Source organism: Mustela putorius, unplaced genomic scaffold (assembly GCF_011764305.1).
Source record: "Mustela putorius furo isolate JIRA1106 unplaced genomic scaffold, ASM1176430v1.1 tig00000095_pilon_pilon_pilon, whole genome shotgun sequence".
NCBI lineage: Eukaryota > Metazoa > Chordata > Mammalia > Carnivora > Mustelidae > Mustela > Mustela putorius.
This window is the reverse complement of record NW_025421280.1, coordinates 34,989,487-35,000,463: the sequence shown is the minus strand read 5'-3', so window position 1 is coordinate 35,000,463 and position 10,977 is coordinate 34,989,487. Positions and strand designations below refer to the sequence as shown.

Here is a 10,977-nt window from a genome sequence, read left to right as displayed (position 1 = left end):
CCTGCTGAGCAGGGAGCCCGATGTGGGACTCCATCTCAGGACCTGGGATCATGACTTGAGCTGAAGGCAGATGCTTAATGACTGAGCCTCCCAGGTGTCCCCAGATAAAATCAATTTTAATAGTGTATTTTATTGAACTCAACATGTGGAAAATTAGTTTTGACATAGAATCAACATAAATTACTGAGATATTTTACATTTTTTATACTAATGTCTTCAAAATTCAGTGTGTATTTTATATGCACATCTCAATTCATGTGCTACATTTTCATCAGAATTACTGGATTTACATCTAAGCTTCATGAAATTTACACTTAAAAAAAGTACATTCTTATACCCACGTTGTTGCCAAATGTAGTCAGAGGTTTTCTAATCCCTGAATTGAGTCTCAATTTTCAAACTTAAGTTAAAATTAACCAAGTTATAAATTCCATTCTGATCCTAGTGGCCACAGGCAGCTTGACCACTGAGCTCCGGTCCATCCAGTGAGAGGCTCAGGAAGTAGCCAGTATGAAGAAAGGAAGATCACGGTGAGCCAGGATGCATTGTGGAATAAATAGCAAACATTTAAACATAAAAATAATAAAAATAGAATTTAAAAGATGGAGCAGAGGGGCACCTGGGTGGCTCACTCGGTTAAGTGTAGGACTCTTGGTTTCAGCTCAGGTCATGATCTCACGGTCATGGGGTTGAGCCCCACATTGGGGTCTGTGCTCAGCATAGTCTGCTCAAGTTCTCTCTCCCTCTCCCTCCTGCTCTCTCTCTCTCTCCCTCAAATAAATAAATAAAATCTTTAAAAAAAAAAAAAGAGGGAGGAGAGAACCATGTGTTTGATAAGAAATAAAAACACTGAAACAAAAACAAAGCCAGTGTTGTCCACTGACCTTTATGTGTACGTGTGTGTATAGGAAATGTCTGGAAAGATCCACAACCAAGTCTCATGGTCACCCCAGCACGAGATAAAGGAAAGACTTTCACTTCTTCCCAAACACATTTCACTACTGTCTGGATTCTTTGCAGCAAGTACGAGCTCCTTTGGTACATTAATTTACACACTCACCAAATATCACGCAGACACCTACTACGAGCTAGGTCACCTCACCGGTGTCCTGGAGACAGCTCGTCCCGCTCACGAGAGTGATTATCAAGTTGTCAGGGGTTTTGTGAGTGAGTTTTTAAACAACGACATCATTAAAAAATCAACTATATAAGCGTATGATTCAATACATTAAAAACAGAAGTAATAAAGACTCAAAACTCATCACTTCCTTCGTTTTGCCATTATAGGACCCTGACATCATCTACTCTACCTTTAAGGTGAGGCCTCGGACAGAAATATTTAAACCCGTGGGACTGGCCAACCCTACAGATCGGGATCCCCTCCCCCACCTCCCAAGGACGGGGCGTGAAAACCTCACCAGCACACCCCGCCGAGGTCCAGCTGTCCATGTCGGTGTTCGGCAGAAACAAGACAGACAACCTCCTTGTCTTTGTGAAGCTCACACTTTGGAGAGAGCAAAACCGACAAACATCCATGTCCTTCAGGCCGATCAATGGACTTCGAAATTTCTAAGTCACCGGCCTGGTTGACCCCATTGGTATTTTGACAACTTCCCAGACGAGGCAATTGTCATTTATGCCCCCCCCCTCCCCGCCCATGCAAGCTCCTCCTGCATACCCACCCCTCCCCACCTCACCTGGCAACTCAGCTCTGGGGATGATCTTCCAGAAAGCCTTCACTCCCCACCCACCCCCAACATTCAGGCTGGGCTGTGGGCACAGCTCCAGCCAGGGCCTTGTTTGTCTCTGGCATGTTCTCTGGAAGCTCACGGGTAATCCATAAAGGAATGAAGGAGGCCCACGACGGGGAAAGCAGATGCCCGCACACACGCACCACATCCTTCATTCGCTCAGGCCCAGACCGACATCACCGATGAATCTCGCTGATGTTATTCCCCCAGGAGGAGGAAATTCATTAACCACATGTGTTTGCTGGAGGCTTCAAGCCTCCCAAGGCTTTTTTTTTTTTTTTTTTTTAAAGAATTTGCTTCTTTTCTTTTCTTTATTTATTTGACAGAGATCACAAGTAGGCAGAGGAGGAAGCAGGCTCCCCGTGGAGCAGAGAGCCCAATGCGGGGCTCGATTCTAGGACCCTGGCACCATGACCTGAGCTAAAGGCAGAGGCTTTAACCCACTAAGCCACCCAGGTGCCCCCTCCCAAGGCTTTTGATGAAGGGGGTCCCAAAACAGCTCCCCACCATCCCTCATCACCCCCACCCTCATCCCCAAACCCCACAGACCACACCCTCCATGTTGCCCTTAAGGCTCAGCCACCTGGTGGCCCCAACGTCCTGCTTCTGGGCAGTGAAAGCAGCATCTGCGGGATGTGCCACTGTTCTCCGTGGAAATCAGCCTTGGGTCCGAATAAGGGCAAAACCATGGATTTTCTGAACTGCCCTTCCCAAACTTGTGCACCCTCCTCTAGTCCCTAAGGACAGAAGCAGCAACATGTACCCCTGGAACCGATAGATGGGATTCCTCAGTAATGAGAGCCCAGTACTTCCCCTTCGCCACCTGCAGCCCTAAACCCTCCACATGCCTTGTTGTGTCTAATCATCCCATATGCCAATGAGGCAGAAAAGATGATCACCCTTTCTCCAGGGTACAGAGAGAAAACCAGAGCATAGCGGGGTAAGGGCTTTGCCCAGGGTGACCGAGCTAGCAAGGGGCTGTTCGGGATTTTAGTCCAAGCCCTGGGGTCTGCTCTGAGCCATTGAAATGTTACCAGTGTCAATGGATGTGTATTTCTCCAGGGAGGGGGGATCCCGGGCCCTGGTCTGATTCTCAGGAAGGTCTGGGGACCCCCTGCCAGGATACTGGCCACAGCTCTAAGATGTTTTCCTTCTCAGGAGGAACTCCCCTCTTCCTTTGAGAAGCCCTTCCTTCTAAAAGCTTGGGGAAGAGGCTGCATATCTTATTGTTAATAAGATATCAGCTCAGCACTGGTACCCTGCCTGTTGTGTCCTATGGGACCCCACTCTGTTCTAAAGGAAAAGCTCTGGGCACCTGGGGGGCTCAGTGGGTCAAGTGTCTGCTCAGGTCATGATTCCAGGGTCCTGGGCTCGAGCCACACATAGGACTCCCTTTGCCTGCTCTCTCTCAAAATAAAATAAAATCTTTAAAGGAAAGGCTCCTTCCCTTTCCCCCACCTTTCAGGTACTCCCTGGAGGACATTCCTTAGGTTTGCCGAAACCTGACTGTCTTGAGAGTTCAAACCTATCCTCAGACTTGGAGAAAGCCTCAGCCCCTTCCCGGACTCCAAAGCAGAGAGAGACTGTCCGCAGTGAATAGTGACTGTTCTTTAGGTTTGTGGGGGGACTGGGGACAGAGGACAGAAATAACCAGGACAGACTGTGGGACCCCTCCCTCAAGGACATCAGGCCTCCCAGGGAAATCTGATCTCATTCAGCTCCTGACAAATCAGGTGTTAATGACACCTGAGACCTGTGTTCTGCTGGGCTGGGGACTTGGCATCCACTGGGAAGCTGGCCCTTCCAGCTCAGGCTTTGAGGACGGTGGGGAGCTCCAGGCCGGTGCACTTCCAGATTCACTTTCTAAAGCCCAGGCCTGCCTGCTTTCACTGGGGATAACCCCCCTTCCGCCTAGCTGGCTCCGGTCCTAGGGTAACACCTCGCTGACCCGGGTAACACCTCTGTTCACACTCCCTTTGCCATGACTCACCCCCCGCCCCCCCCCCAGCTTTCATTGTTCTGTTCCCCTCTGCTGCCCCTTCCTTACCGAGCTCTTCACGCTTCCTGCAAGCTCTTTGTTGTCTCTGGGAACTGCTCCAACAGCTGCACAATGATAAGAAAGCTGCTCATTATTTAACTCTGTTAACATGGTCCCCATCTCTACTCGCAGTGATTCCTTGAGCACACCCGCCTGCTCTCAGCTCAGGGCCTGGGATCATGATCTGAGCAGAAGGCAGATGCTTAACCGACTGAGCCACCCAGGTGCCCAATCTTAAAAATTCTTATGGCAAGAAAAAAAGTTTTGCAACAATGTACGGAGACGGGTGTGACTCAGACATACTGTGGTGATCATTTAGCAAGACATATAAACATTGTATCATGTAGGACACCTGCAACTAACATGATGCTCTAAGTCAATTACGCCTCAGTACAAAAAATAACAAAAACACCCTACAATCCTGTCTGTACAAAACTTGTATGTGAATGCTTGTAGAGCATTATTCCTAACAGCCAAAAAGTGGAAACAATGTGGGGAAAATCCCAAATGCTCATCCACTGATGAACGGATACAGAAAATGCAGTGTCTCTGGACATATACCCAATATATCAGAGACTAGGATCTGGCCTTACAAAAGAATGAGGTATTGGTTTATACTCCAGCATAGATGAACCTGGAAAACAAGGCTCAGTGAAAGGAGATGGTCACAAAGGCCATACACTCTCTGTCCCTTTTATGCAAAATGTCTAAAATCAGCAAAGCCACAGAAACAAAATAGATTAGTGGTTATTCAGGGCTGGGGGTTACGGAGTAGGGGTGACACGGGGCACGAGGACTGCCATTAAGTGTGGGATTTCTTTTGGGGGGAATAAAGCGTTTTAAAAGTGATCATGGTGATGGGCACACTGCTCTGTGAACACACTGAAAACCACTAAATTGTATGGTTTTTTAAAATTGCCTTTTAAAAATATTTTTTCTTTTTTAGTTGTATAGTTTAAGTGGGTGAATGCAGGCTGCATGAATTATATCTCAGTAAAGCTATATCACAGACCACTCTACCCTTACCCATATTTTGTTCTTCAAAAAAATGTGACCTCACATCTTCCTCGATGCACTTCTTAATTATATTCATGGACTCGGACACTTGAATGTTAGCTCCTGAAGGGCAGAGTCTGGCTGTTCACTAATCAGTGAACATCCACCGTCCGAGGCTTGTCGGGAACATCACAGGCTCCCAATCAGTGTCTGTGAAGGGAAGGATGAGGGTCCTAAACACGCAGGTACTCTGTCCGGATAGTCTCTCCACATTCCCCTTGGCCTTCTTCTCCAAACCCTGCCTTGGTGAAGTGGACACTACATGTCACCCATCCCAAGGTCGCCTCTGGACTTGACACCCCATACACAGAGGCTGATGTTTTATTTTTAGTCACGAATGGGGTGCCTTCCCCCCCTCTCTCCCCGGCCCCCTGTCTCTCTCTCTCTCTCCCTACCTCGGAAAGAACAGGGCCCTGTGGACCCCCCTCCCCATTTGGACCCCAGACGGTCCCAGTCCTGGGTGGGATGCGAAAAGAGAGCAGAGATTCGGGGAGTCCTGGGGGTGGGATGCACAGGATTTGGAACACGTAAGGCCACTCTGCTCATGTGCCCCGACTTGGGATGCCCTCGGGAAGCTGCAGCTTTGTGGCTCCCCTGTGGTGACGGGGCTGAGGTGGAGGGAGGGTCAGGAGCCAGGAAGGATTAGCAGAAGGTCTGGGCCTGGTATCCAGAGGCTCCCTGCAAAATTCTGCTCCTCCTGCCGGTGAGAGGAGGGGCATCCCGGCCAGGTGTCTCTGCTGCCCCTGTGTGTCCTAACATGGAACTGCATGACTTCGGAGCGTCCAGGCCAGCAACACCCAGCTTTAAGGCCACCAACATCGCCTGGAAGGGCAGCTGCTGGGAGGATATTGGTGTCCCCCTCGGTCTCTCCCTGTCTCTCCCTCCCTTCCTTTCTCTCTCCCTCTCATTCTCCCTATCTCTGCCTCTCCCTCTCCCTTTCTCTGTGTGTCTCTGTCTTTGTCCCTCTCTCTGTCCCTCTCTCTCCCTTCCTCTCGCTCTCTCTGTCTCTGTGTCTCTATCTCTCTCTGTCTCCCTCTCCCTCTTTCTCTCCTTCTCTTTGTTCCTTCTCTTCCTGTCTCTGTCTCCCTCCCTCTCTATCTCTGTCTCTCTCTCCCTCCGCGTCTCTGTCTCAGTCTCTGTCTTTATCTCTTTGTCTCTCTGTCTCCCTCTCTCTCCCTCTGTCTCTATTTCTGCCTCTCTCCCCCTCTCTGTGTTTGTTCCTCTCTCTCTCCTGCCCCACTATGGAGAGACCCGTATGTCCTGGATCTGCTGTCTCTCTGAGTGAAGAAGTGGGAGGGTGCAGCCAGGTCCCCTGCCCTAGTGAAGACGGGGCCTGACCATAGTGCCCGCTGACACTGTGACTGCCGCCCTATCAGAGACTCTGAGCTTCGTCCCGGAGCTAAGCCACTCCTAGTTTCCTGACCCACAGAAACCATGAGATAATGACCCTTGGTTGTTTTCAGCCAAGTTCTATGTTGCGTTTATAATGCTTGCAGGCATTTGTTCTTGCCTAAATTGTTTACACTAATCTACATATATTTAAAAAAAAAAGACAAATTCTTAATACTTAAATACCAACTTGTTCCTGATTTTGCATGTCCAATTCCCTTCCTCGGACACTCTGTTCCCACTTCCTTCATAGGAATACTTTCTTCTTGGCCTGATAGAGGTCTCATCTCAGAAGTCACCATACCAGAGACAAAGTGTTCTCAGAAATGCCTATATTAATATCTCCCCATATAAATACCTCCCCTCATCTGTCTCTGTCACATAGTCTCCATTAAACCTTTGAAGTTCTTCTCACACTGGTAGTTATCTGACACAGTGATTTCTTCTTAGTTTATTGTTTTCCCTGCTGAAATGGGAATGGTTGCTTTATTATCTAGTGTTTAATTTTATTTTTGAAAAAAAGTAGTATTAGTAAAATTAACTTTTTCTCCCCCTATTTTACAGTCCTTGGAATTTTATCCCATGTATAGATTTGTGGGACCTGGGGAGAAAGAGCACTTAAATTTTTTAGTACCAGGGTGCCTGGGTGGCTCAGTGGGTTAAGCCTCTGCCTTTGGCTTAGGTCATGATCTCAGGGTCCTGGGATTGGGTCCCACATCAGGCTCTCTGCTCAGCAGGAAGGCTGCTTCCTCCTCTCTCTCTGCCTGCCTCTCTGCCTACTTGTGATCTCTGTCTCTCTGTCGAATAAATAAATAAAATCTTTAAAAAGCAACTTTAAAATTTTTAGTACCTTCAAAGTCATTGCTCTGATATCAGGATACAGAACAATTTCACTCCCCAAAAAACCCCTTGGTACTAAACCTTGTAGTCAAAGGGCAGGGCTTTCTCTCTCTCTCTCTTGCTCACAGCTCTACTGCCAATGCTTAGAATATTAGCTAGCATAAAGGACACTTGGTAAATATTTGTTGAATTAATTAATTAAACATATATCAATGCCAGCAAATGTTGGATGTTGATATTGTTAGGGTTACCAGGACAAATCTCTCCTGGAGGTGAGGCCTTAACTTTTTTTTAAACACAAAACAAGACAGAGATAGTTTGGCTGACAGAATCTTAAGAGATATTTATTGGTGCCAGGCATCCCCTATCAGATCCCCTTTCCCAACCATTACTGCAACTACTCGTGGGCATATGGGCAAGACGACCTACTAGGAGAAAAAGCTGTGTTTCAACTATCAGCTGACTTTTGGTGGCTCCCTGACCCAGTGATGGGTTCCCTGGAGCAAACTCCACTATCCTTAATTTCTGGGTGTTCTTCACCAGAGTATCCCTAGAAAGCATCTTCATTCAGCAGGGTCAGGTCTGGAGGTCTGTTCATGGAGAAAGTCTCCATGAATTCTCTTGGAAGGAAAATAACGTAAGCAAGCTAGAGTTACAAATTATTTAAAGCCATTCTGCTTAAGATGCTGTCAGCTTCTTAGCACCATTTGAAAAATTCTGGCCCCCTTCAGTGCTCATTCACCCAGAAATAGAGCCCCACTTCACTGCTCATTCCATTTGGATTGCAAATCTCCATGTAAAGATTAGAATTACTTCACAATACACACAAGTGAGGTGCACTGCTTTCACAGGGGCTAAAGAATGAGGAAATGAGACAGTGTAAAAGAACACCGTGAGGAGGCACAAGGAAAACCTGCAACAAATAACCCCCATTTCTGTTGTAAGCCGTGTTACGACTCATTTGCATTCCACAGGGGTATATGGTGACCGAGATATGCCTCAGTTTCTTTCTGGCTTAGACATTCATGATTCAGTTGATTGGTATTTTCCTCTTTGGCTACAAAGACCTATACCATCAAGTGGCTCCTTGTTTTCTTAGTGCATGGTCTCAATCTCTTTCTTCCCTGTGCCTTGTACAAATGTCATCCAGCCCATGCCATCCTGCTCCCCCTGAAGACAGAATAGAAGTGAGGGTACAGGGGACATGACTCACCTATGTGCTCCCTGACTCTGGTCTCTAGAAGTCAATGAACTGCCTGGTTCTCAGGAAAAAGCCAAACTCTTGAGTTGGTCCCAAAGTCCTTCAAGACCTGGCATTCCCCAACTTATTCACCGTAACCGGATTTTTCACTTCACAAATGCATCCTTCTCTCTCTTCCTCTTGTTCTCTGACCTTTGCACATACTGTATTTTTTTTCTTTTTCTGATCCTCTTTCTCCTCATATTTGCCTGAGAAAACATCGTCTTATCCTTGGAGGTTTAGGATCATCTCTTCCAGAAAACCTTCCTGGAATCCCCCTTCTAGATTCTGTAGGGGGTTCTACTCTATCCTATCCTTGCCCTCATGTGCATAGTTCATTCTATTAAAATTAGTGTCCAGTATCTTTTCCCACATTCAACTATAAACTCTGCACAGTAGGGACCTTGTGTCTCCTGCTCACCATTCCATGGCCAGCACTCACAGCAAGCCCAGAACACGAACGCCATAAATATTTGTTCAGAGCTAACTGGGTTTTGAACCAGGATAAATCCAATCTGGCAGAAACTAGACTGATCTTTCTGGGAAGACAGCAAAGGACCCTTACTGGTCCAAGTAATTGAGAAAATAGTTACAAGGCCAGATTTCCTTTTAAACATCTTCAACTCAAAATCCAACATGGCTACTCTCCCAAACCATGCCATTCCATTTGTTAGCCCAAGATCCTAGATGTCGAGATCCTACTTCCTGGAAGTGTCCAAGTGTCCTTGTGGTCAGGAAGATGAAGTAATTTTTCTGTTGACAAGCTTCCTCAGGCCTCCTTTTAGATCCCGGTTCCTCAGGCTGTAGATAAAGGGGTTCAACATGGGGGTGACCGCAGTGTACATCACAGCAGAGGCTTTCTCCTTCACAGCTGTGCGCACAGAGGAAGGACACAAATAGACCCCAATGGTGGTCCCATAGAAGAGAGCAACCACAGACAGATGGGAGCTGCAGGTGGAAAAGGCTTTCTTCCTGCCCCCTGCAGAGGGGACCTTCATGATGGCCATAATGATGCGAACATAGGAGGCCAGGATGCAGATGAAAGGTGTGGCTATCACCATCCCAGCCACGATGAGTACAAAGATCTTGTTCACAGAGGTGTCAGTGCAAGAAAGCCTGAGAAGGGGAGTGAGGTCACAGAAGAAGTGGGGCAACTCATTGCTCCCACAGAAAACCAGACGGGCCATCAGGAGGATATGGATGAGGGAGATGACGCAGGAAAACATCCACGGGCCACCAACCAGCAGGCCACAGAGGCGTGGGCTCATGATGGTGGTGTAGTGTAAGGGGTGACATATAGCCACAAACCTGTCATAAGCCATCACAGCAATTAAAACACTGTCCATAATGCCAAAGAAATGGAAAAAGTACATCTGGGTCAGGCAGCAGGGATAGGAGATTGACTTGCTACTGATTTGGATGTTCACCAACATCTTGGGGACTGTGTCAGTGGCCAGACAGAAATCAACCAAGGAGAGATTGGCCAGGAGGAAGTACATGGGAGTATGGAGGTGGGAGTCTGAGCTGATGGCCAGGATGATGAGCAGGTTTCCCACTACGGTGACCATATACATGCACAGAAACAGAGCAAAGAGGAGGGTCTCCTGCTCTGGACTTTCTGAAAGTCCCAGGAGGATAAATTCAGATGCACTGGTTTGGTTCCTTGGTTCCATGGGTAATATTCCTCTGGAAGTATTGAAAAGATGATATTCCAGGAAAACTACAGAGATGGTTCTGGAAGATCAGATGAGATTACAACCCATTTCCCATCTGGACTAAGAATAACATCTGTTTATATACAGGTTCCATATTGAACTATTGATGAAGTGTTTACAGCAACTCATATGTCAAGGTTTAGTCGTAGGACCCTCCCATGAAGATTCCCATTTCAGAAAACTGTTGAGAGAGTTCACTATGCATGAAAACTTACTGAAAAAAACTAAGGGATTTACTTCAGGATAAAACAAATTGAATTAAAAATAAGCAGTATCATGAGAGACTATGGACTCTGAAAAACAATCTGAGGGTTTTGAAGGGGCGGGGGGTGGGGGGCCAGGGTACCGGGTGGTGGGTATTATAGAGGGCACGGATTGCATGGAGCACTGGGTGTGGTGCAAAAATAATGAATACTGTCATGCTGAAAATAAAAAATACATTAAAAAAAAAGCAATATCCAGGAAGCAATGAAGAGCCAAGTAACTTTTTTATATGTAGAAAAAAAATTAAAAAAAAAACCACTGAGTTTTAAACTAATAATAATAGTACCACATAAACAAGATGGATTAAGATACTAGGGAAAAATTATATGTACTACAAAAGAGGAATTAGAATAAGTGTTGAAAGGTTCTTGCCTTGAGTTGCAGGAGAACAAGAATGTTGGGTATTTTGGACTTTCCACATGACTTAAGTTTAAATGTAACCACTAAAATAATGGATACAGTATTTATAACGTATAAATTGCAATAGGGGAGTAAAAGAACTCAAGAGATTTTGGTCAGACCATTTTAAGTCAGGAAAGGAACTATAAAGAAGCAAAGAAAAATCACAAAATATATGGGTAATTATAACAAATGTTTAAATGGCTTTAATCTTTAAAAACAGAGAGTCGCAGATTGGACAAAGGAACATCATAACCTATAATGATGTAGAAAGTTTGACCACCA

The 10,977-nt window shown here is 46.3% G+C and overlaps 1 protein-coding gene across 1 annotated transcript; it reads right to left on the bottom strand.

Moving 5' to 3' along the window:
* Positions 1 to 9,045: 9,045 nt before the first annotated feature.
* Positions 9,046 to 9,987, bottom strand: LOC101677928 (olfactory receptor 24). The gene has a single exon (XM_004771736.2). The coding sequence runs from the start codon at positions 9,985 to 9,987 to the stop codon at positions 9,046 to 9,048; it is 942 nt and encodes a 313-aa protein (XP_004771793.2).
* Between the last annotated feature and the right edge of the window lie 990 nt (positions 9,988 to 10,977).